General features: G+C 40.6%; 3 protein-coding genes across 3 annotated transcripts; all 3 read left to right on the plus strand.

The window, feature by feature from the left end:
- Positions 1-1,390: 1,390 nt before the first annotated feature.
- On the plus strand, positions 1,391-15,218 carry LOC100014006 (keratin-associated protein 17-1). Its single transcript, XM_007482222.3, has one exon. It carries the CDS (start codon positions 8,635-8,637, stop codon positions 8,980-8,982), a length of 348 nt encoding a protein of 115 aa, XP_007482284.1. The 5' UTR covers positions 1,391-8,634; the 3' UTR covers positions 8,983-15,218.
- Positions 15,219-15,261: 43 nt separating this feature from the next.
- On the plus strand, positions 15,262-19,450 carry LOC100619324 (keratin-associated protein 16-1). Its single transcript, XM_003340246.4, has one exon. The coding sequence runs from the start codon at positions 15,265-15,267 to the stop codon at positions 16,531-16,533; it is 1,269 nt and encodes a 422-aa protein (XP_003340294.1). The 5' UTR covers positions 15,262-15,264; the 3' UTR covers positions 16,534-19,450.
- Positions 19,451-19,644: 194 nt separating this feature from the next.
- Positions 19,645-26,330, plus strand: KRTAP29-1 (keratin associated like protein 29-1). Its single transcript, XM_007482223.3, has one exon. It carries the CDS (start codon positions 24,865-24,867, stop codon positions 25,933-25,935), a length of 1,071 nt encoding a protein of 356 aa, XP_007482285.2. The 5' UTR covers positions 19,645-24,864; the 3' UTR covers positions 25,936-26,330.
- Positions 26,331-27,166: the final 836 nt, after the last annotated feature.

Here is a 27,166-nt window from a genome sequence, read left to right on the forward strand (position 1 = left end):
CACTTCTCATGGGAAGTAGGACACTGACACTGTTCCATGGGAATGAAAATAAAGGGATAAAAAAGGGGTGGTCAGTTTGGCCACATTAGAAAATAATGAATTTAAGGTATATATTTATCTGTAATAAATATATAAAGTTGCTTGGGGATGGGGATTTCTCTGTTCTTCATAAGGAGACATTGGTATCTACCTTCTGACAGGCATCTAACTTTCACTAAATTTCCATAGGAAGTTGTCAATCTATGATTACTGATTATAACTGATGTATGCTGGGGGATAATGCACAATTTCATCCCATACATGACCATCCTATTGTGTGGAGAAGAATTTTGGGGGAGCTCCCACCTCCAGAAATCACTCTAATGAGTAGACAGGAGACTTGATAAAATGTTGGCAGAGAAAAATTGACTTTATTTGGAGAAAATAGCAGACAGTGGGGAAGAGAGGGAAGAGAGAGAAGGAAAGAAAAGGAAAAGGGATTCTTCTTACACAAGCTGCTTGCTCAGGGCAAAAATGTCCTCTCTCCTTTTGGGTACAATCATAGACTTTTATAATAATTCTGATGCAAGATTCTCCTCCTCCCCTCAGTCCCATCCCATGGAAAGGGGGGGGGTAGAGTTGTGATGTTTCAAGTCTTGAGCACATGATTTTTAACAGTAGGTACCCCTAAAGACCCCCATGATCAAAAAAATCTGTGACTATCAGGGGATTTCCAGCTTGGGACAGTAAAGATAAAATTAAAACGACCTGTTCCTTCTCATCTTAACTCTCTTCCTAGAGTTGACAACTTTCCCAGGCTATAGATAAACTCTTCTCAAAGTTTTTCAAAAATCGGTCAAGAAAACTAAAAGTTGTATGGAATGGCGGTGGAGGCACAGCTCTAGTCTAAGGAATAGTAATCCTAAGGAGTCTTGTAAATTGGGAGTACAAGCCAAATACTACTCTTAGAATTGCACACTGAATCTCATCCCCCACTGTGGGATTACTTTTTCCTTAGCTAGGAATAGGTATTACTATTCCTTAGGCTAGAGCTGCCCTCCCCCCAATAAAATTTTTAGTTTTCCTGACCTATTAAAAATCTTGAGAAGAGTTTATCTGTAGCCTGGGAAACTTGCCAACTCTAGGAAGAGGGTTAAGATGAGAAGGAACAGGCTGTTTCAAATGTATCTTTACTGCCTCAAGAAGAAAATCCCATGATAGTCATGAGGTTTTTCATGAGGGTCTTTAGGGGTACCCTACTGTTGAAAATCATGCACTCAAGACTTGAAACATGACAACTTCCCCCCCCCCTTCTGTGGGATTGGACAGAGGGGAGGAGAATCTTGCATCAGGATTATTATAAAAGTCTGTGATTGTACCTAGAAGGAGAGAGGATATTTTTGCCCTGAGCAAGCAGCTTGTGTGGGCAGAATCCCTTTTCCTTCCCCTTTTCTCTCCCTTCCCCCCTTTCTCTGTTTTCTCCAAATAAAGTTGCTTTTTCTCTATCAGCATCTTATTAAGTCTCCTGTCTGCTCATTAAGAGTGATTTCTGGGGATGTGAGCCCCCCCCCCCCACCTGAATTCCACTCCACACACTGTGATGTCCTTTTCTTCCCACCTCCTTACATGGTTAGTTCCTCATTATCTCTTTTATTCTTTGTAAGAGACTTCTTGTGAAGAACAAGCAGGCTTTATGTACTCTAAATGTACCTATATTGATGCTCTCCCCTCCAGATTTCTCTACTGTCATCTCTACATTCTCACTTAAACTTCACTGTCTCCTTATCTAATGTCTTTTCTTGCTGCCTACAAATATATCCATTAAAAAAAACAAACACCCTCATATGATCTTATCACCTCTGTTAGCTATTGTCCTAGTCTCCTGCTCTTTTGGACTAAATGTTTTTAATAAAGCTAGCTATAGAAGCTGCCTTGGATTCCTCTCTCATTCTCATTTAAACCCTCAGAAATCTGGCTTCCTACATCATCCAACTGACAGTGCACTTGCCCAAGGTTCCAATCTCCTTTAACTGCCATATCTAACAGCCTTTTCTCAAGTCTCAGCCTTCTAGACCTCTGAGTCACAGCATTTGACACTGCTGATCATTTTTCTCTTCCTGTATACTCTCTCTTCTCTAGGTTTTGGGGATGCCACTATTTTTTGGTTCTCCTACTTGTCTGATTGCTTCCTCTACTTCCCGGGATCTTCATATAGGTCATACTCATTAATTCTGGGAGTGGCCGAAGGCTCTGTTCTGGGCTCTCTTTCTTTTTTCTCAGTATATTATTTCACTTAATGATCTCATCAGCACCTGCAGGTTCACTTATAATATCGATAAGTGATCCTTGGATCTCTATATTCAACCCTAGCCTTTATCCTGAGTTCTTGTCCTACAGCATCAACTGCCTTTTAACTTTCAGATTGTACAGGCACCTCAAGTTCAACTTGCTTGAAACAGAACTTATATTTCCCCCCAAACCTTATCCCTTTCCAACATCTCTATTAGTCTTGAGGTTGTGTAGGATAAAATCTAGCACAAATACCCCACATACTAAAATAAACAAACGAGTCAGAAGGATAACAGTAAAGAGGCAGTTGTTTATTCTTTTTGTGTGGGATGGGGGGTTATGAATGTTGGGCCCCCTCTCAAAAATAAAACAATTCTGGAGTCAGGAAACCCAAGTGCAGGACAGACTTTATTGGTACCTTTGGCAAAAGGGGGATACCTCTGGTTTTGGGTATGCAGAGATGCCAATGCATACAATTCAAGGAAGCAATTTATAGGATTTTCTAATCACAAAAGACCTTCTCCCATTCCCCTCCCTTCTCTCTGTCAGATCCCCATTACTGGACTCATGACCAGGCTTGGGATAGTGAGATATGTTCAGGGAGGAGACCTATTCTACATGTTGTTCTCTAAAAGACAAGAAAGTTACTAAGTCCTTCCATGGGGACCTCCTTGTTCTTATTGGATCTATTCCTTCCTGGAGCTTGTCTCTGGACTAGATAAGCCATCTAAGTTCTTGAAATGTAAGCAGACCAAATGTTTAATTGGAGAAAAAGGTGTGTGTGGGTGTGTGGGGGACAGTTTTATTCTAAGGAGAAGTCTAAATCTAACAAGTATAGAAACTACTGGGGTGCAAGTCAGAGGACTAAAGATGCTTTATTTGGGAAAGACACACTAGCATTCCACTCACTTTCATGAAAGGCTTTGGCCTTGAAGTGCAAATCAATGAGGCTCAGACAGGCAATATGTAGAATCCCTAATGTTAAGACCCTTCCACCTCTCCCAGTTCAGGGCTGTGACTTACAACCAAAAACTTGTGGGCTAGGTTCAAAGTACAGTGGTGGTGAAGTACCAATGTACACAAAGGATGAATTGCATTAACATCCCTTTAGCATCCTTAAGAGATAAAGAAGTAACTGAGTTGTTTATTGCCCTTGAATTGGGACCTCTGTGTCTTATTGATTCCTTTTCCCAGGCCTGTCATAGAGCCTTTCTGATAGCCATCAAAGGCAACAAATTAGCTTTCCACATCCCTTTCCCAAGACATGGTATTTTTTTTTTTGCCTTGAGAACGTGGGAATGTGGGGGGGTGTAAGCTGAATGCTCATTCTGAGAATAACACACTTTTATCACTCAAGGTCGATACCATACTCACAGTCACCTCAACTTCAAATCTTGGTATTCCTCTGACAAATCCGTACCCTGGCCAAATCTTGTTTCTACCTTCACAACATTATTCTTAGATTTCTCCTTCACTAACTTTTCTGCCACCTTAGTTGGGGCCCTTCACCACCTCCTTCCTGTATAATTTTAACAGTCTGGTTGTTCACCAGAGGCAGCTACTTGGTGCAGTAGAGAGAACACTGGTCCTGGAGTCACAAAGACCTGAATTCAAATCCATTCTCGGATACTTATAAGCTGTGTGGTCAAGATCAATTTACCAAACTTCTTAGACTTGGTTTTCTCAATTATAAAATAATAACACCTCCTTCCCAGGGTTGTTGTGAGGATTAAATGAAATATTTGTAAAGTGCCTAGTACAGTACCCGGCACATAGTAAGAACTGTATAAGCACTAGCTGCAGTTTTCTCAACTGTAAAATGGGAATGAAATAATAACATCTACCTCCCAGGTTGTTGTGAGGATCAAATGAGATAATATTTGTAAAGTGCCTAAGGGAACAGTACTTGGCACATAGTAAGACTTATATAATAAGTGCTAGCCTCAGCTTTCTCAACTGTAAAATGGGGATAAAATAACACCTACCTCAGAACTGTTGTGAGGATTCAATGAGATTATATTATATTTATAAAGTGATTAGCTCAGGGCCTCGTACCTAGAGCACTTAAAAATGCCTTTTGCCCTTCTCTTCTCTTCCTTGCTTCTAGTCTCTTTCCATACCAGCCTATTCTCTACTCAGCTGCCAAAGTGATTTTTTGAAAATCTAGATTTCAGCAGCACCTCTATTTGTCATTTAAAGCTGCTTCTTTCCAGGCTTAAATATTCATCAGATTGCTTTCATGCATTCTATGATCCAACTCTTCTGGTTTTCTTATACACAACACTCCACTTACCATCTTTGTGTCTTGGTACTAGCTATCCCTTGTGCCTGTAAATGCCCCCCTTCCTTATTTCTGCCTTTTAGCTCCCTGGCTTCCTTTAAGACTCTCCTTAAAAGCCATCTTTTGCCAGAACCCCCTGTTCCTTGCCCCTAGCCTGTGCCCCTTCCGTGCTTTCCTTTTAAAAATAATTTTTTATTTACTCTGCATGTATATTGTCTGGACTTAGTTATTTACATGCTGTCCACTTTGGCCTTCTTGTGGCATTAGTGTTTAGCAGAATGCCCAGCACACAATAAGCTCCTTAAAAATGTGTATTGACTAACTGCCCCATTGCATTTTATTCATTCCTCTTTAATGGCATGTACTGAATTTTTAACATGACATGGTAAAAATTTGTGGTTCCATAGGTGCTGCCTCCACTAAAACCCTTTATACCTTAATAGACAGTTTTTATGAGTTCCTATGCCTGAAGAAGCTAATTATCCACAGGCTGATTTACTGGTGATAAGGCACTCTGAGCTTAGCTAGGCGGGCTCTTGGATGCCAGATTCAGTATCTATTGCTTCATCTATATTTGGTGCCTTTCAAGCTTGGTGGATTCTGTAAGAGTTTGCGCTCTGTAGGCATAGCTTTTGAGAACCAAGTGTCACCTCCAGGCCACAGTAAAGCATGGAAGGTGAACTTCAAGAGGAACATTATTCCCCCCCCCCCCTTTTTGTATATATCTGATCATCCCCTTCTAGACTGTAAGTTCCATGAGGGCAGAGACCATTTCTTATTCTTCTTTGTGTAACTCATGACCCAGGGTCCCAAACTCTTAGTTTATATAGATTGGGGTCATAATTGCAGAGGCACAAAAGGGGGGGGGACACAATATAAGACTTTCAGGGGAAAAGATTTCACAGGGTGCTTGCTTACGAGATAGTGTGAGTCCCTGATATTTTCTCTTTCAGTGACACTAATCTTGTTTCTGTACTCTATATGAATTGTTATTTCTGATGATTGCAAAGTAGTTGCAGATCCTTTTACCCAATAACTGAAGACTCAGATCTAGATATAAATACATCCAAACTGTATTATGAATATAGGTATGCATAGAACATGACCTGGACATTCTAATACACACAAGGGAGCATTTCAAACAAAACTGGGCAGGGCAAAATGAATCAAGATAGGATTTTTATTTTTGGTCAGGGAGCAGGGTGCACAAAGCTTAGTACAATGCTTTTCACAGTTCAATCAATGTTGCTGAATTGAAATGAATGGATTCTTTGTTTATGCCACTGGGTGGTTAAATGCTTATACTTTGATCCCCAGGTTGGGCTGAAATTCTGAGCTTGGTTACATTGTGATCTCCAAGACAGCTTTAAGCTTTGAACTTAGTTATAGAGTGATTCCAGGACTAGTTTAAGTCCTAAACTATGTAAACATTTTTTTTTCTTGTGTAAAACAAAGGTACTATTGGGCCTTTTCAAGCTAGGTAACAGTAACTGTGTTTTCTGTCTGTCTTTGGTGCTTGGGCAGGCCAAAAAGAGAAGAGGAATCCTTTAAAATCATGGTTGTAATATCACATAGCAAACACGAGGAGTCACTAGACTATACAACATTCCTTGCTTTTTATAACTCTTTGGGTCAGTGTATCTTGTCATTAATTTTAATTTCCCAGTGCAGAAGCTTCCAAGGTACCCAAAATAGCTAAACCAGGATCTTCTTAGAAGGCAAGGTCTGTCTGGTGACAATGAATGGATCAATGTGTTATCTTACCTTAACAAGTGCCTGCCTGTTGGAGGTCTGACAAGCATATGAACTATCAGGGATACTGAGGTTGGCTCATTATCACCTCAATATCAGACCATGGGAAAAATGGGCCCTAATTTTCACCTTGAGCCTTCTACAGGGAGGCTGGCTGGCGCTATGGCAGGACCCTTGGAATTGGAATCAAGAATCAGAGAAACTGGCTTTGAATTCTGGCTCTGAATAACTGAAATGTTGGCTCCCAGTTGGCCACCAATGAGCAGTTGGGAGAGGAGTGTGTGATTCCTTACTATGTGATCTTGGTTCAGATGCTTAACCTTTTCAAGTCACAGTTTCCTCATCTGTAAAATGAGGGATTAGGGCTAGATCATCTCTAATGACCCTTCCATCTCTACATCTATGAACTTCAAGGGGCTTCTCTGCCTCTCTAAAAAGGAATTCAGTTCTGTCAATATTCAATAAACATTTATCAAGTGCCTAATATCTTCATAGCACTGTGCTGGGGAATAGAAAGATGAAAAAAATTGGTACACTTCAGGCCTTCAAAAAGCTTGGGAATGGGCAGTACAATTTGAATACAGGCAACTGTGATAGAAGGGAGAATATCATAAGGGCAAAGGAGAGATACCTCAATGAACAACTCAGTAACACTTTGGGAGGGAGAGATCATTTTCAGCTAAGGACTTAAGGGAAAATAGCAAGTAAAGAAATGTAATAGGGGAGGAGGGAGGGTGTGTCTTTGTTCCTTGATTTAGATCAGACCAGCTTACCTATAGCAAAGGCTGATACTGGCTACTTGGGAGCAGGCTGTTTTTTTCATTGCTAGACTTTGATGAGGGATCAAAGCCTCAAATCGGAAAAATGGATGAATGCCCTGTCTTGAGAAACAGAGTATACTAAATTTTACAGTTAGAAAAGAATCTACTGTACTTTGCCATAGCAGTTCCCAAAGTCTGTTTTCAGGGATGACACCTTACATACTTTCCTTCATTGAGAAGGCTTCTGAACCCTGACTTTTCTCCACTAACAAAGGCAGTTGAAGTCTAAAAAGTTGTCATGAATAATATCTGATGTTGGAAAACTGATAAGAAAACATACCTTCCTTCTCTCAAGAAAGAAGGGAGGGCTCTGAGTATGGAATGTGATGTATGCTGTTAGATATTGCTATGTGGGGTAGCTTTGTGTGAATTTTTTTCTTTGTTACAAAGAAAGTTCATTGTTGGGGTGGTTTAAGGGGAAAATACTAGTGTAAATGTGAAAGGAAGCAATACATTTTTTCAAAGTTCAATGCTAAGCACAGTTCTTTGGCTTCTGAAGTGTCTTCCCATTTCCCATTCTCCCTCTTTTCTTGGTTTCTTTTTTTTAAATTATTGATAACTTTTGGTTTTATAATTTCCTAAATTACCTCTTATATGTTCACCTCACCCTCTAGAGAGCCATCCTTTATTAACAAGTCTTTGTTTCTCCTCTCATCCCTGTTAATCTCTACTCAAGGTATTGCCAACTTTAAGCAATGCTTGAAAATCTCACGTTGAAACCTGGTGTGATGTCTTGGGGGGGTGCTATTTGCAGGCAAGAATGTCTCACCCAGGCCCATGGTGTTTTATGATGAGTCTCTTTTTGTTTCATGGGGGGGGTATCCATTTCTCACTGATGCTCATCAGTTCGCCTGTTATGCACAGGCAGCACATACACACATACACACACGAATTTGCCAGGTGAAAATAACCTTGTGAAGAAGATGACTGTCTTCCCTGGGAGCAACCAAGTGAAAAGTTCTATTGTCTGGTTCTGTCAGTAGTCTTTCATGGACCAGATGGGTCAGACCACTCAACTTTTTGGCTTCTTGGCTACTCTCTGATGGACCAACAGCCCAGAATAACTGGGTTATTATTTTGACTCCTACTTGCTCACCAATGAGAAGGTGGGAGAGGAGTGTGCCACTGCTGGCTTCACACACCTCTGACCAACACATGGTTAATGATGGCTGAGGTTTACCTGGTGATGATGATAGGCCTCTTACAAGATGTATTTTTATTTCCTGGACAAATAACAGTTGGCGTGAGTCCTAATTTAGTAGCAAACAAAGTGTGGCCCCCTTGTGCCTTCCACATTTTTTTTATGAGTTTAGCTACACTAGCCTGGAAAATAAACAGCCTGCTAATAAGCCCTTCCTCTGGAAATGGGCATAAATAATAACAAAGAAAACATCCTGTGCTTTATGCCAACACCCTTTGGGGAGGGAATATAAAAGCCACAGGCAGGAAGGACCTCATCAGACTTGGGGAACTCTGGCTTCATTGCCAACTGAGACCTGACCAGCTGGGACCATGGGTTGTTGTCCCACGGACTGCTTCAACTGCTGTGGCTGCCAACAAGAACAGTCTGGGGAATGCTGTGAGATGTGCTGTTGCCAACCCAGCTGCTGTGGCTGCTGTGGGTCCAGTTGCTGTGGCTCCAGCTGCTGCGGGTCTGGCTGTGGTGGCTCTGGCTGTGGTGGCTGTGGAGGAGGTTGCGGTAGCTGTGGAGGCTGCGGAGGTGGCTGTGGTGGCTGTGGAGGCTGCGGAGGAGGTTGTGGAGGCAGCTGCTGTGGCTGTGGGGGTTGTGGATCCGGTTGCTGTGGGTGCTGCTGTGGGCCAGTTTGCTGCCAGCCAACACCTGTGTGTGACACCAAATGAAGACATCTGGAGGGAATCCAGAGACCTCACCTTCATTTGAAGAACCCAGATGGAGAGACAGCCCTCCCTATCCCATCTGCCTAGAACTCCCTTCAGTCCAAAGAGACAGTGGCCTCGCTCCCACTCTCTCTGTAGATCCTGTCACATGTACATTCAGAGAAGGAATGCAACTCAAAACACCCTATCCAATGACTCAAGGCACCTGGGGGGGGAGGGGAACCCCACTCTGGTGAGAAATTAAAAAAAAATCTCAAACAAGGGATCCAAAGAAAGAAAAATAAGGATTCCTTACCAAGACTTGACTCTCATGAACTTGTTCAATGTCTTGTCATTTCAGGACATCCTTCTTTTCAAGATGTCTTTGGGATGTCCTTCCTGTATGTCCTTTCTGCTGCTTCTGAGGGGCAAAGAGGCTTCTTTGCTAATCTTTTAATAAATTCAAGCATTCTGACATAATTCAATTGTTTTTTTTTTTTGGCTCTTCCTTCACTGTATGGGATGGATCTAGGCAAGAAGCATGAAAAGGTGGAGAAATACATGAATATTTTCTCTACTCCAGTGCTTGAGGGACAGAGAACATTTGGAGTAAATTTTTTGAGGCAGTGTGACTGAGTCAAGACCATTCTGGTAGAGCCAGGAGGGGAGACTTAAGAAATTTAAAAAATTTTTTCAAGATGACATTACAATTTTGAATATTTGTTTTCTGATATTTTGCAATCCATGATCTCTCCCTCTATCTCCCTTTTCCTAAGAAGGCAGGTGCTTTGATATAAGTTCTACATGTATTATCATATAATACATATTTCCCTGTTCATCATGTTGTAAAACAAGACATATATTCCTTCACTAGAGAAAAATTCATGGAGGAAATACAGTGAAGAACGGTATGTTTCAATCTGCATTCAGACTCCATCTACTCCTTCTATGATGATACTTAGCCTTTTTCTCATGAGTCCCTTGGAGTTGTCTTGGGTCCTTGCCTGAATGCCTGATCCTTTATTTAGGAGAAAGCTGGTTCGAGCTGTAGAGGTTTCAGACTCAAGGTTTTGTGGACCCAGACTTTTCTAAGATGTTCTGTGACACTCATCACCTTCTTCAGATACTTCTCTTTGACCATTTTGATGCTTCCCCTTAAATCCAATGTTTGGAATGTTTTCTTGTTCCGTGGATCTGTGGTTTATCCCACTGACTGAAGCCTAGAGGCAGTTAAAATTGATCATATACATTGGCCAGGGGTGGCCTGATCCTGATAGGTGTGGGAACTGAGTCAAATATAAGAGCCAGGATTTCTCTTTTATTTTTTCATTTTTCAAACAAGGAACTTTAAAAAAGAAATTTAAAGTTGCTGAATGGCAGATTAAGAGTTGTAAGGGATTTTGAGCTCATCTAGTCCAACTCTCCTTCATTTTACAGATAAGGAGATTGAGGCCCAGAAAATTTAGGTGACTTGCCCAGTGTCATATATGTTAGAGACCACAATTGCCATTTATGAACCCAGGTCTTCCATTTACATTGTACTATGGTGGCTCTCCTGTGAACATGACAGTGACACAGGATTGAACTGAATTGAACTCAACAAAATCAACTCTTCGTTTTCTCTGAGTGGATGGAGATGTGTGTGAAGGTGTCACCAAAATGCTATTATCCCATCTCATCACAGATAGTAGCAAGCATAGTCTATACCGGGGATAAGATCTGATGTTGTCTATAACCTTTGTTTCTATACTGTTTTCTGATCTCTTTTTTAGCTTTGGTGGGGTTGGTCATATGCTCATATGCTCATATGAAAGCCTGATTTTCAAATTCCCAAGAAATAAGCCAAGGCAAGTTAGAGTTTTTGTGGAATAAGCCCGATAAAGGTTTCTCTATCAAAGAGCAAGAGTTTTAGTCCTTCATCTCTAGTTGATGGTATTCTTGGCACCCAGGAAAGGGACTCCCTTTGAAAAATTACAACAAATTAATCTGTTGTTACACTGCTGATGCTGGGGGGAGCTCCCATGTTGCGTTTATCCTTTGTGATCCTCACTGTGTGATGGATATATACAGTTACATATCTTCTTACTTAAGAAGGCAGAATTAAATAAGAATTTGTTCACCATATAACATATTTGATTGGACTATAGGTCAAAAAACTCACCTCTTTTTATTGTCTCATCCTACCCTTCTACATACATATTTTTGATTAATGAAAGAAGAAAAGAGCAATTCTGCCTTTGATATTTTTGTCATTTCCCAGATATCTGTTTAACTCAGGCTTCACCTAGTAGGTCTGGGCAGCCTTCAGTCAACAAGTATTTATTATGCACCCATTAGGTACCATGCATTGTGGTAGGCACTGGAGATATGAGCACAAAGAAGGAAAGGAACTTCATATGCCAGGAGCTTATGTTCTAATAAGAGAGATGAAGTACACATAAAAGTATAGCATGAGAATAAAGTTCATAAATACTAATGTATACAAAGTAATTAAATTCATGAAATACATACTTACTGTTCCCACGATTCTAGTTAGAGGGATAAGATAACATACTCTTTCTCAGTGTTTGAGGTTGTGACAAAGGAGGAAGCCTTAGGGTGGAAAGCAGGAGATTTTCCCATTTTGAGTATTCTGACTAATTGCTAAAAATGTCTGCTGAAGATATCATGTGTGGCAAGTGAAGTGGAGGTAGAAGGAAAGGGAAGAGGGCAACAGATATTTCCAAGGCTGCAGAAAACCCTGCAGAATTGAATGAAATATCTTACTAGTTTTCACGAGAGAAAACTTGTCTTTTGCCCTGAAATGAAAACGAACACCTGTCATATTGACTAAAATGATACAGAGGTAAAATGAAAAGTGTTGGAGGGAATGTGGGAAAGAAAATGGGGGATACTAATACAGTATTGGTGGAACTGTGAACTGTTTTGAAGAGCAATTTGGAATTGTGCCCAAAAGAGCTATAAAATGTATGCCTTTTGACCCAGCAATACTATTAGACTTGTTTCCTAAAGGTTATCAGGAAAAAAGGAAAAGAACCTATATGTTCTAAAATATATATAGCAGCAGTAGAGGTGGCAAAGAACTGGAAATTGAGAATATGCCCATCAATTGGGGAATGGCTCACAAAAGTTCTGGCATATGATTATAATGGAATACTACTGTAGCATAGGAAATGATGAGCAGGTTAATTTTACAAAAATAATATGGAAAGACCTACATAAAATTATGAAGCATGAAACAAGCAGAATGAAGGGAACATCATACATAACAACAGAAATATTGTTTATGTCCACCTCTAAAGAAAGAACTGACAAATAGAAATAAGGAAAATGATTTTCTTTATATACATGAAGCTATCAAATGATGTCTTCTCTAATGCAGGTAGAGGAGCAGGGTAAGGCAATACTTTGGGAACTCCTTTAAAGCAACAAATAAGCTAAAAAACATACACCATAAATGCGCACCTTCATATAGTGTTACAAAACTTGGCGAACACTGTGTGCATTCTCTTATTTGATCATCTTATAGATGAGGGACTGAGGTTCAAAGAATTTAAATGATTTCTTGAGGTCTCACAACTTGGAAGTGCTTTGGGAACAATTAGAACCCAGGTCTTCCTGAAACCAAGTCCAGTGCTCTATCTACTATGCCATAATGATATGTAAAAATTGACTTCCTCACTGAGGCAGAATGCCTGACCTTGTTAGTTAAAAAAAAAAAAGAAACACATCTTACTTCTCATTCTACTCGATCATTATAGCCACAAGGATAAATTGTACACTCAGATATGTCTTTGAGATACAAATACCAAGAGAGCACATCTGTGATCTTTATGATGTCTTTTAATCCTAGCTTTTCTCCTTTTCTGATTCAAAGTTAGGAGCCACTCAGTCTATCCAGGTGGACAAGAAGGAGATGGAGAATCTGGAAGATGCTTGAATGGATTGTAGGGAGGTCTTGGCAAGGAATGACTATGAGCAGGTGAAATGCATGTGCTTGGACCAAACTATGGTAGTCTCAGAACATTAGTTGTCCTATGGTGGAGTCAGTTATGATTGGCTTGCTGAAAGGTTGGCTTCTGAAATCCCATTTGCTCTTTGGGCTTTCGTTTTCCCATCAGTAAAAGGAAAGATTATTGTAGTAAATGATTTTTAATAACCCACTATCGCAAATTTAGAGGCCTCTCCATTCCAAATATTCGTACTGACTATTTGTGTCCCCTCTGTGGTAGAGCCTTCTGAGCTAATATTTGTCTGATCAGTAATAGCTGGACACACTGTACATTGACCCTGACATAGGGATGTCATTTTGGCCCTCTTCAAGTACAAAGGACAACAAACACAACATCTTTGAATGTATTAAACTATTAAAAAAAACCCTCACCTTCTCTCTTAGAACTGATACTAAAATATTGGCTCCAAGGCAGAAGAATGGTAAGGGCTAGGCAGTGAGGGTTGAATGACTTGCTCAGGGTCATCCACTTGGGAAGTGTCTGAGGCCACATTTAAGCCCAAGACCTCTTATCTCTAGGCCTCTATCCATTGAGCCACCTATCTGTCCTCTAATCTATTGTTAAAATTGTATTAAGTTCTGTTTTTATAACATTGTCATTTCCTACCATACCCTGTCTTCTTTCCTATTGAGCAAAGTCATCCTTTGTTACAAAGAATAGAAAATAAAGAAAAGCTTGTTAAAAATAGTCAAAACATTAACTGGTTCCAAGCATGATGCTCCACATCAATGAACTTCAAAGAAGGATCTTTATTTTTGTTCAGTTGTGTCTGACTCTTCATGATCCTATGGACCATACTGGCCATTGATATAAAAAACCCCCCAACAAAACTTTTACCTTCTATCTTAGGATCAATACTGTTATATTGTTTAAGGCTGATGAGTGGTAAGAGATAGGCAGTGGAGGTTAAGCAGCCTGGCGGGGGTCACATGGATAGAAAGTATCTGAGACTTGATTTGAACCCAGGACCTCTCATCTCTAGGATTGGCTATCAATCCACTGAACCACCTAGTTTCTCCCTTGAAGTTTTCCCATCAAAGATCCTGCAGTAGTCTATCGTTTCCTTCTCCAGTAGATTAAGGTAAATAGAAGTTAAGTGACTTGCCCAGGGCTACACAGCTACTATATGAGGCTGGATTTGAACTTCTTGTGCTGCCTTTTTAAGGATGGTTTTTGTTGTTGTTCAGTCATTAAAAGTATATCTGACTCTCTGTGACCCCATTTAGGATTTTCTTGGCAGAAATACTTGAATGGTTTGCCATTTTCTTCTTCAGCTCATTTTACAGATGAACAACTGAGGCAAACAGGGTTGAATAACTTGCCCAGGATCACATAACTAATAAGTGTTTGAGGCTGGATTCAAATTCATGAGAATAAATCTTTCTTTTCTTTTCTTTTTTAAACCTTTACTTTCCATCTTAGAATCAATAGTGTGTATTGGTTCCAAGGCAGAAGAGTGTTAAGGGCTAGGCAATGGAGGTGAAGTGACCTGCTCAGGATCACACAGCTGGGAAGTGTCTTGAGGTCAGACTTGAACCTAGGACTTTCCATCTTTAGGCCTGGATCTCAATCCACTGAGCCACCCAGCTGCCACCAAAGATAAATCTTCTTGATTCCAAGCCTAGCTGTCTATCAAAGTGCCTCGTAGCTGCTCTGAGGAAGGTTAGGGGAGGCGAATTTTCTCATTTCTTCTTCTGAACCCAACTTGGGAACTTAACTATTTTAAAGTGTAGTTCATTTGACACAGAAGCCAGGGACTGCTTATTGCTAGACAGATCGTAGTACCAAGGAGCTCAGGTCTATATATTGAGAATCAGAGTCATAGCTAGAAGTGGGTGCTGAAGCCATCTAGTTCAACTCCCACAAGAAAGTTTTTTTTCCCCCCAGAATAATATTAGGGAATTTTAGAAACAGAGAATTTATAAAAGTGTTGGAATTTATCATGTTTCTGTGCACATATAAGTAGGCCTATGACATCCTAGTTATCTAGCACTAGACCCACAAAACAAAGGGCCCCATGAAGATTCCCCCCAATCTAAGAAAAGCATAAATTTAGGAAGAAAATAAACAAACATTTTAATGAGAAGACAAGCAACTCCCTTGCAAACAAGCAACACTCTAATAAGATGTTTCTGTACAAGCTGATCCAAACAACAACAAGGAAAAGATGTCATGTCTTGTGGAATCCCTCATGACTTAGGGGATATAAAAAGTCCAGGGCACAAGGCAATGCTCAGACTTGGGTAGCTTCCTCCCTGCAACTTACAGATTTATAGAAAGAAGTAGGTCCAAGATGTCTGGCAGCTGCTGTTCCGGGACTTGTACCACAGTGCCAGCCATTTCTATCTGCCCAGCAGATGTGAGCTATGGTGGTTCCACCATCTGCCTGACTACTTCTTGCTCAAGTCCAACCTGGCAACTTATTAGCTGTGAAGAACCGTGCAGCACATCTCCAAGCTGTGCCCCAAGTTGCTGTGAATCCTCTTGCTGTGAGCCCACTTGCTGCCAGCCAGTATGTTGTGAGCCCACTCCTTGTGAATCCTCTTGCTGTGAGCCCAGTTGCTGTGAGCCCATCTGCTCTGCACCCACTTGTTGCCAACCAGTCTGCTCTGTACAAGCTTGCTGTCAGCCCATTTGCTGTGAAACCAGTCCTTGTGTGCCATCTTGTGCAGTGTCCACTTGCTGCCAACCTGTCTGCTCTGTGCCTGCTTGTTGTCCACCTATTTGCTCTGAGCCCAGTTGCTGCCAGCCAGCTTCCTGTGTGACACTGGTCTGTGAACCCATCTGCTACCGTGCCATCTGCTGCCTACGCAGTCCCTGTGAGTCAACTTGCACAGTTCAAGAGCCTTCCTGTTGCATTCCCAGTGTCTGTCCAACAGCAACAGCCTGCTGTCAACCCACCCCTTGCCAACAGAGCACCTGCCTGCCCAGTCCATGCCAGCCATCTTGTTACGTAGTAAGACGCTGCCAGTCAGTTTGCTGTGAACCTATTGCCTGCAAACCAGCTTGTGTGTCTACCTGCTGTCAGCCACTCTGCTGCAGACCAGGATCTTCTGCTTCTGTTGTCTGCCGGCCAGCTTGCTCTCGGCCCACTTTCTACGTGCCCAGTTCCTGTAGGCCACCTTGCATCACACCCATTTCCTACCGACCTGCGTGTTACCGCCCCATCTGCTCCTCTCCTCTTAGTTGCAAACAACCTTACTTGACTTCCATGTCTTATCGTCCAACTTGCTACCGCCCACCTTACTCCCTACCCTATCTGCGCAGGCCTGTCTATGTCACCTCCATTGCTTCTCGGCCAGCATGCTGTCAGCCGGTTTGCTCTGAGCCTAGCTCCCCATGTAAGCCGACTTGTGAAAAGTCTACTTCTAGCCAGCCGGATGGTTCTGAGTCCACTCCATGCAAACCATCTGTCTCAGAGGCTAGTCCTTGTGAGCCAACAAGCTCAGGGACCACTTCCTGTACACCCAGCAGCCCAACCACTGGTGAGTCAGCTGCTGGCAAAGTTGAAGATGGAAAACCATCTGGCTGTTGTTCCAGATCCGGTAGGTCCAGGCATTAGGAAACAAGACATGGCTCTGAAGAGAAAAATCTCTGGCCCCACTAGGGTCAGATGAGTAGTTAGTACATGCTTGAACCCCTTTCCATTGTTTACCGCATGTTGCTTGTGCTACAATAGCTCTATTTGAAAGAATTCAACTATAATCTAGGACCCTTAAGATACAGACCCACTTAGGCACAAAGAAAATGGCGCATGATATCCTTTTCACAGGCTAACATCACACGATGAAGAGGTGAATGATGTTTCTTGTTTCCTGCTCCATCCCCTTTCATTTCAGAAGCTTCTGGTTCTCTCTTGAAACCTGATTCCTTGTCTTTCTCACCCATGATATACTTTTAGATGTGAGAAACTTTTTCTCATCTTCAAATAAAATTAGACAGATGTTACTCTCATTTTTTTCAGTCATTTTTTAAGTTGTGTTCAAATCTTTATGACCCTTTTTGGGTTTTTCCCCCATTTTTTAATGTCATGCAAAACACACTTCCATATTGTTCATTGTTGGAAGAGCAAGCTCATACATGACCCAAACCTCAAAATAAAACCAAAGACATAGAGATGTGAAAGATGACTCCAATAGTTATTATGGATAGTATTCCCATTTGGGGTTTTCTTGGCAAAGATACTAGTTTGCCATTTCCCTCTCCAGCTCATTTTATAAATGAGGAAACTGAGGCAAACAGGGTGAAATGATTTGCCCATTGTCATTCAGTTAGTAAATATCCAAGGCTAGATTTGAGCCTATCTCTTCTTGACTCAAGACTTGGGAACTCTATCCATTGTACCATCTAGTTGCCTTACTCTCATTATTGATCACTTGCTCCCATGCATTTACCATCATTTCTCTGCCTTGAATGGGCCTATATAAGTGGAATTAGGCCAAAAGCACTAGGGCAAGGGCTTTGGAAAGGACTTTGTACAATAAAAGGCTAGTGGAGGGAATAAGGAAATTCCATTAGGCTTAGACTATAGGGGAATAAAGATGGAATATTTCCTTTCCTAGGAAGCACTTAAAAAAATCCTAAACCCTTATCTTCTGTCTTGGATACCAGGCACCAGATCCAAGGCAGAAGAGAGATAAGGGGTAGGCAACAGGTGTTGGGTGCCCAAGATCACACAGCTAGGAAGCATCTGAAGCTAGATTTGAGGCGAGGATTTCATGTGTACAGGTATGGCTCTCTATCCCCTGAGCCACCTACCTGCCCTGAAAATACTCTTCATAAGAAGTCCATATATTCCTTATTAAGATATAATGATGGGATCAGCTGGGTAGCTCAGTGGATTGAGAGCCAGGCCTAGAGATGGGAGGTCCTGGGTTCAAATCTGACCTCAGATACTTCCAAGCTATGTGACCCTGGGTAAGTCACTTAACCCCTATTGTCTAGGCCTTACCACTCTTCTGTCTTGGAACCAATACACAGTATTGATTCTAAGATGGAAGGTAAGGGTTTTTAGGGAAAAAAAATATATGTACTGACACAGAGGACAAAGTGCTGTATTTTGAGTTAGGAAGTCCTGGATTCAAATCTTGTCTCTTATATAGTAGCTGTATGACAATGATCGGTCATACCATTCTTCGAGGCTTAGTCTCCTATCTGCTGAATGATGGGGTTGGACTAGATGGCTTTCCAGTTCTAAAAGTAGCATTTAATAATAGCTGATATCCACATAGCACATTATTTATGGACACTATGTAGCCCAAGCCTCATAAAAATTGTTATGATATGGGCGTGATAGATATAACCACCCTAATTTCCATAGCCAGAGAAACTCAAGGCCAAAGGGACTAAATGGCTTGCTCAGGGTCACACACCTAATCACTGGTAAAGTCAGGATCTGAGCCCAAACTCTTCTGACCCTACATCTAGGCAGCTGCTATCCTATATTGTTTCTAAGCACTTGATCCATCCAGAAAAGATCTCTAGAGTAGCAACATCAATGGAAGATGGGTTCCCCCTTTCCCTTAAGGCACATTTGCATTATCAAAACTCATTCTACATCTTCAATTCAACTCAAACTTTTATTAAGGAACAGCTAAGTGGCTCAGTGGATAGAAAGTCAAGCCTGAAGACAAGGAAGTCCTGGGTTCCATTCTGACCTCAGACTCTTCTTAGCTGTGTGACCCTGGGCAAGTCATTTAACTCCCATTGTCTAGCCCTTACCACTCTTCTGCCTTGGAATTGATATTTTCAATTCTAAGATGGTAAGGGTTAAAAAAAACCATTTATTGAACACCTGCTATGAGTAAGGGTTGTGCTATATTCTGGGGATTTAAAGACAGTTTTGAAGTTTACCTCCTCTTGGGACATAAAGCACATAGACAGGGAAATAGTCTTAAGATAATATGGGTGGTAAATAAATATTAAGAACTGGGATCAAGTTTGGTGGCACAGTGGAGAGAGGGCTGGATCTGGCCTTGAGATGATCTGAGTTCAAATATGTCTTCAGACATTTAACTAGCTGTGTAATCTTGGGCAAATCACTTAAAGTTGTCTGTCTCAGTTTCCACACCTGTAAAATAATGATAATAATAGCACCTTCCTCCCACAATTATTGTGAGAACTGAAAGATTTTTATAGTACTTTGCAAACTTGCTGATGCTGCTACTATCACTACTATTATAGCACCTGAGCTGATTGTTGAAAGGAGCTATGAGGCAGTGATGAGGAGGGAGGAAAATCCCAATCTGAAGGAAGCTTCTAGGAGGGCATCGAAAAGGGAGATAGAGGGCCAAGTGTAAGAGACAGCTTAACATTCTTCCCTGACTGTGATTTAGAGTGCATATAGGGGAAGGATGGGAAGGAAGGGTTAAAAGATAGGTTGGGAATATAGATGTATGTTTTACACAATAATACAAGTATAATCCTGATCAAATTGCTTAAAATCTCTAAGAGGGGACAGGAAAAAGTGGAAGGGGAGACCATTTGGATCTTATGATTTCAGAAAACATACGTGGAAAATCATTACATTCAATTAGGAAAATATGTTTTTGAATAAAAATAAAATAAAAAAAATAGGTTGGGGGAGCAGCTAGGTGGCTCAGTGGATTGAGAATCAGGCCTAGAGATGGGAAGTACTGGGTTCTAATTTATTTTCAGACACTTAGTTGTTTGATCCTGGACAAGTTACTTACCCCCCATTGCCTGGCCCTTACCATTCTTCTGGCTTGAAACCAACACTCAGTATTGATTCTAAGCAGAAGGCGAGGGTTTAAAATAAAAAAAAAAAACATAGGTTAGTCATTGTAGATGGCTTTACATGTTGGAGGGGAGAATTTATATTTTATCCTAGAGGCAATAGAAACAACAGAAAGCTTTTATCAATTGCATGAAAATCTAGACGCATATGGGATACCCTTAGTATTTTACCCATTTTATAGATGGGGAAATTGCAGCTCAGAAAGATTAAGATAGGAAAAGAGGAATATAATTTGCAAAAGGGATTGCATGCTGTTGCTTGGCACAGGCACTCAAGTTTGTCACCATTTCTTGTCCATGGCAATGTGGTTGGCTAATCTTAACTTGGTGTGGAAACCCTGATAAGGATCCAGGGAACTTTCCTGGAAAGGAGAGGGTTTAAGAGATTAACAAAATTTATTTACTACATTGACTCCTAAGAAGAATGCAAGAAGAATGTTTAATACCAATAGAAGGAATCCTTGGATAATATGCTGATTGTTCTTAGTCCACAGTAAATCATCACAGCATGTCCCTCCTTAAAAATCAGAGAATGTCAGTAAGAAGAAAGATGATGAGAACAGGGCAATGCTAGGAAATGTGGATCTGCACCTGAAATCATAGAGGATCATAGCATTTAGGGGTGAAAGAGCATTCATTCAGTTGTCTTATATAGAGGAAGAAGCTAAAGACCAGATAAAGGAAGGTCACAGGGGTAACAATCCAATATTCAAACACAGATTCTTTGCTCTGATGCCAAACCTGATGCTTTTCCTAATCTGTCACTCCAGGTCAGAGGCTATTTCTCACTATTGTTAATTAATCTCTTACTTTTTATGTAGGCGACAGTATCTGACAGGTTGGGAGTTTTGTAAAATCTCCTGTTGCTTTGAGAGACAGAGCAGAAAGCTCTCACCCTCTTTCTCTTTAAGAGGAAAAGCAGTTAGTTCTGAACTCCAATTTCTCTGACTTCCTTGGGAGCAGGGTTGCTGGGACATTCTCTCAGACAAAGAAGATCCCTTAGTGACTTCTGAGAGAGTTATTTTTGAGAGTTTGGGATACACCTATGAAGTAGAGTTAAAGTCTGATTCTGGAGAGCTTTTCTCCTGAAGGGAGAAGGAGCTGTCAGAGGGGCCGATTCTGACAGTTATATCTGACAGTTTGATTTCATATATTACTTTAAGGAGTTCATTATCAATTTAAGGTTCATCGATTAGCATAGGTTAGTTAGATAGAAAAATATTGTTTAAGATAATTGAGAGTAAATTTAAGGAGGTCTGCTCTAGCAGACAAGAAGAAACTGAAAAGAAAGCAGTTAGATCTTGGGGGGGTTTATTTAGATAATTTTAGTAAAAGGATTAAGAGATTTCCTCTCCTATTCCTAACTCTCCTCATTAGAATAAACAGTTTCGTTGGTGTACCAAACTGCTTCCGGCCTTCTATCCACCGCCTACAAAATAGATTTACCAATAATAGCCATAGTTAACCATTGCAACTTTAGTTTTCTTATAACTCCATGAATGCCTCTTTTTAAAAAAGGAAATACTGGGCAGATGAATTTTGGAAAAACAATGAAAGACCTACATGAAATTAGGAACAGCAAAATGAGCAGAACTAAGAGAATGTTATACATAGCATCAGAATTATTGTTTTAAGAATGACCTGTGTATATCCACCTCCAGAAAAAGAACTGATAAGTAGAAATAAATAAGACAATTACACATGTAAAAATATCTTTTTGTCAAATGGTGCCTTCTCTAATGGGGGGAATGAGGGAGTTAGTTAAGTAGGTATTTAAATGTAACAAATAAAAATATAAATACATTGAAAAGAAAAAAAAATTTTAAGAAGCATAAAAATGAAACATTAAATGCCAACTACATACTAGGCACAGATCTAAGTATTTTACAAACTCATTTGACTCTCACCATAACCTCGGGAGGCAGGTGCTATTATTATTATGCATTTTACAGATTATATAATTGAGGAAGAGAGTTAAATGACTTACTCAGGGTCACCCTGCTTGTAAGTATTTGAGGCTGGATTTGAACTCAGATCTTCCTGACTCCAGGCCTAGTGCTCTAGCCACTGTGCTACTTGGTTGTGTCAAGTGATGAGGCCTTATTAAACAGGGTATCCCTTGAGCAGGAGAGTTAGGCTTGAAAGGGGAGTCAATTAGAAGAGAATGGAATAATCCCCCTCCCCCAAATGTTCTCTCCAATTTTTCCTGATTAACTTGCTTATTTCTGCCTTTAGACCAGATGATCCTAAAACTTCAAAATTCTTTCCTGAAAGAGTTCATCCAGGAATAAGGAGGCAGTGGTCCCAATGTGCCCTGGTCAGATCATACCTGGAGTCCTCTACTCAGTTTTAGTTGTCATATTTTAGGAGGGGCAATTGGTAAGTTTAGGAGTGTCCAGAGAAGTAAGACCAGATTCATGAAAGACCCTGAGGTTATGGCTTCTAAGTATGAGTTGAAAGAACTGGGAATGGATAGCCTAAAGAAGGGAAGACTTTGGAATATGGTAAAAGTCTCTAAGAATTTGAGTGACCACAGCTAGATGGGGCCAGGGCTGGAGTCAGGAAGATGAGTTCAAAATAGGATTCAGACACTTCTTAGATGTGTGATCCTGAGTAAGTCCCTTAAACCTGTTTGCCTCAGTTTCATGATCTTTCAATTGAAATGCAGAAGGGAATGTCAAAGCACTCTTAAGAATATGCCAAATGAGGTCACAAAGAGTCAGGCACAACCAAAAGACTGAATAACAACTACTAATATGGAATTGAGATAAAACTTGTTCTGTCTGCCTCTAGAGAGCAGAATTAGGAGTATTGGTCAGATTGACAATGGTATATAGACACAGACTTAATCTCAGTGTAAGAAAAAGCTTTCAAATGCAGATGCTGTCCTTGGCATAGTGGAAATCATGTGTTCAGTCAGGAATAGCTTCTCTTTTAATTCTGCCTAGCATTTGTTTTTTTTTTTTTATGGTCATGCAAAACACTTCCATATTGGCCATTGTTGTAAGAGCAAAGTCATACAAAACCAAAAGCCCCCAATAAAATCAAGGATACACTGATGTGAAAGATGACTCCAACAGTTCTTTCACTAGAGATGGAGAGCATTCCCTGTCATAAGTCTTTCAGGATCATCCCAGATCTTTGCATTGCTGAGAGGAGCCAAGTTTTCACAGATAATCATTGTTTAACATTGCTGTTATTATATATAATATATTCCTGGTTCTACTTATTTTGCTCTGCATTAGTTCTTGCAGATCTTTCCAGCTTTTTCTGAAATCATCTTATTTATCATTCTTTATAGTACAATAGGACCCCATCACCATCATATACCACAATTTGTTCAGCCATTCCCCAATTGATGGACATCCCTCCATTTCCAATTCTTTGCCACCACAAAAAAGAGCAGCTATAAATATTTTTGTTATCTTTTTAAAAATCTCTTTGGCATACAGACCTAGTAGTGTCAGCCATTTGGTTGCTCCATGTGTGACCCTGAACAAGTCACATAACCTCTCTGTCAGTTTCCTCATCTGTAGAGAGAGGTTATCATAGTACCCACATCACAGTTCTTATGAGAATCAAATCAATGACTTATGTACGGGGCTTTGTAAATCTTTTTTAAAAAATTAATTTTATTCAGTCCCTCCTTTTTCTACCCATACGACAGAAGGCAGCGTCCAGTAAAATCTATGGATTATATGTCATATTCCGACTTCTCAGTTTATTCTCTGGAGATGAACATCCTTAAGTTATTCTCCAAATATTATGGCTGTATCTGTATACAGTTGTTTCATTCCTTATTATCTCATGTGGTTCTTTCCAAATATTTTAAAAGTTAATCTGCTCATCATTTCTTATGGAACAGTAGTATTCCATTATTATCATATATCATGTTTAGTCATTCCCCACTTGATGGATATCCTCTCAATTTCCAATTCTTTGCCACTACAAAGAGAGCTGCTATGGACTTTGTAAATCTTTAAATACAATGTAAATGTAAAGAGTGCAATTCTGAAGGGCTGGCTACATAGTCTAAATAACAAATACATATTTGCCTATGAAAGCAAACACGTGGAGATCAGAAGAAGTGGTACAAGGACATTTTCAAGGTCTCTCTGAAGCATTTTAGTATCAACTGTGAGACATGGGAAATGCTGGCAAAAAAATGCAAACTTATGCATATCAAGGAATTTGCTATGCTCCATGAGCAAAGCAGAATTGTAGTTGCACAGAGGAAATGTGAAATGCAACAGTCTAGAGATATCTCTATCCCAAATGTTCAAATGATCTATTTGTGCCTGACCTTTAGTAGAGTGGCCCAAGCTCATATTGAATTGATCAACCACAGGTAGACATGCTGTATCTTGATCCCAATATTGGAAAATCATGGGTACTTTTGGAAAACAAAGGATGAAAACAACAAATAGCAGCTATTGGGGTAATCTTAGAGTGGATATGGAGAGGTGGTTTTCCACTTCGGTGAAGGTCTTTGAGCAAAGGATCAATGACAATTTACTGGGTATTCCACAAAAGAGATTCTCATTTAGGTATTGTTTGGAATAAATGACCACCAGCGTGTCTTAAAATACTTAAATACTATGGCCGTGGGAACTGAAAGGGTTCTGGAAGAAGAATTTTCATTTCCTTTGGGATCTCATTAAGTCTATCCTGATTTTCTACTGACTCTGGGCATATGGGCCAGTACTTTGTTTTAAGGCAACATCAGTGGTTAATGACAAACATTCCAAGCAGAATAAGGGAGTGCCACATGCTTAGGTATGAGTGGAGGTGTAGCCTGATGAGAGGTTAGCTCAACTTCTCTTGCTTCCAGGTGGGGCTCTAAGTTGGCTCTAAATGGGACAGCTGAGTTTGAGGGTTAGCATAGTCTGATCCCAACTGAGAAGGCTCCAAACCCACCTGACAAGTTTTAAGTGGGGCCAACACCTCTGAGGCCAATGAAGCCTACTAATCAGATGTTTTTATGTCCATGAAACTAAACAATAACAAGGAAAAGATGCTCAAGATTGTGGCCATATGAAGTGAGGATAGACTATAAAAGCCAGAAGGTATAAAGAAGTGTAGACACAGCTAAATTCACCTCTTGAATCAATTTAGCCACCACAGAACTCCCAACACTATGCCTGATAGCTGTTGTCTCAGAACCTGCCAGGCCATTCCATCTGCACCTACTGTTCCTTTCTATGCCAATGGTGGGACCTGTGGAAATGCTATCTGCTTGCCTAGTTCCTGCCAAGGAAAAACATGGCAACTGGTTACCTGCCAAGAAAACTGCCAGTCACCTAGCTGTAACCTGAGTTATCCTGAACCTACATGTTGTGAGCCTAGTTCCTGCCAACTAACTTGCCTTCCATCAACATCTCGTGTGGGTTTTGTCTGCCGACCTATTTGCAATAGTACTATATGTGGCCCATCAGCTTGTATTGTCAACAGTTGTCCACCACCTTGCTCTGAAACTCGTTCCTGCCAATCAAATTGTGATGCCACTCCTTGTCAACCAGCTTCTCAGGAAGGAGTGTGTACAACTGGATCATGTTCATCAGCTTGCTGCCAACCAACAGGTTATAATTCCAATTCTTGCCAGCCAGTCTGCTCTGAATCCAGTTCTTGTCCTCGGATTTCCTGTCAGTCAACCGTCTGTATGCCCAGTTCACGCCAACCAACTTCTTGTCAGATAAGTTCATGCACACCGACTAGCTGTGAAGGCCAGTCCTGTGGAGCAACTTACTATCAACCTGTCTGCTTTCTCAGCTCTTGCCAACCATTTCCTTGTATGCCTGTTTCCTGTCAGCCATCTTTCTGTATGCCTACCCCTTACAAACCTACTTACTATGTACCAATGTCCTTCCAGTCCTTTTATTGCCAACCACCTTCTTGCATGTCTTATGTCTATGAGCCTGCCAGCTGCCAACCCAAATGCTCTGTGCAAAATTCCTGCAAATCAACCTGTGGAAACCCTCTCTTGTGCCAACCAACTCGCTGTGTGCCCCCATCCTACAAAGGGGATGGATGTAAGTCTACTTCTTTCCAACCAGCTTGCTGTGTGACTGGTTCTGAAAAACCATCTGGCTGTGGTACTGGTTACTATCAGCCCACTTGCCCAAGTTCCTGCAAGATTAGTAGCCGCCTGCTCAGGACCTGCCAACCCAAAAGCTACATATCCAACACCCATAAAGCAACCTGTTACTAATGGAGAAGACTCTGCCTCATCTGAGTAGCCAAGTCTGCCTGACAGCTTCTTCCTGCATTGCTTGTGTCCTATTTCTTGTTATACAGCAAATTCTTCCAAGTGTATATTTCTGCTGTTCACCAACTATGCCACCTATACTCCCTTTGATTACAATCCTGAAAGCCACTGCAAGCAGTGACTAGATAATGAAAGCAGCTTCTAGGAGGTGGTTTTCTTAAAACATAAAAGAAAAACACTGGGGGCAATGGATGAAACTATGTCTTGCATTTCTCGATGCTGTCAATCTCATTTCATTTCAGTAAGTGATCTTTCCTGGGTTCTTTCTAAACTATTCAAAAGTCATTTTGTTGCCTTTGTTAGTAATGGCTAATAAATGTAGTACATCAAACAGCAAATCTTACTCTTATGGTTCTTTATTGATTATAATCTATCCTCTGGCTATATTTCTTCCATATGTCATTTCAACTTGATAACACTGTAATTAATCATAACATTTTAATGTTAAGATAATAATTTAGACATCTAAATTTCTCCATAGCTTTGAGATTTATTAATCATGTGAAGTTGGAGGGCAGGTAGGTGGAGTGAGTACTGGACATGAAGTCAGAAAAACTTGGGTTCAAATCTGGCTTTAGACATTTACTGGCTATGTGACCCCGGGGAAGTAACTTAACATCTCTTGACTTAATCCATTGGAGAAGGAAATGGCAAACAACTTCAGTATTCTTGCCAAGAAAATCCCATAGATAGTATTGGTGTGCTATTGGGGTCCACAGGGTCACGAAAAGATGGACATGACTGAGCAACAGCCATGTGAGATAGATTGTTAAAACATTATCTCAAACTAAGAATTTAAAAAACTGAGACTCATAGAAGTTACAACTTGTCCATATTTACTTAATAACATACCATAGGTGAGACTTGAACTTAGATCACTAGGCTACAAGTCAAATGTTCTTTCTACTATACCATAATAACTCTCTCACCCTAGAGATGTTAAATCCATGACCACTAAATACTATGGTTGTCAATTTTCTCTTTGTTTTTCTTTACATTACTGATTCAGTAATCTTAATGATGCATGGACTGTGATGCTCCTCTTTTAAAAAACCATCATAGCTCCCTATTGTTCATAGGGCAAAATATGTACTCAAAAGTCTTCCCAATTTGACTCCTTCCTTTCTCACATTACTCTATGTATATATTCACAAATGCTCCAAAATCCATAGTC

Source organism: Monodelphis domestica, chromosome 2 (assembly GCF_027887165.1).
Source record: "Monodelphis domestica isolate mMonDom1 chromosome 2, mMonDom1.pri, whole genome shotgun sequence".
NCBI lineage: Eukaryota > Metazoa > Chordata > Mammalia > Didelphimorphia > Didelphidae > Monodelphis > Monodelphis domestica.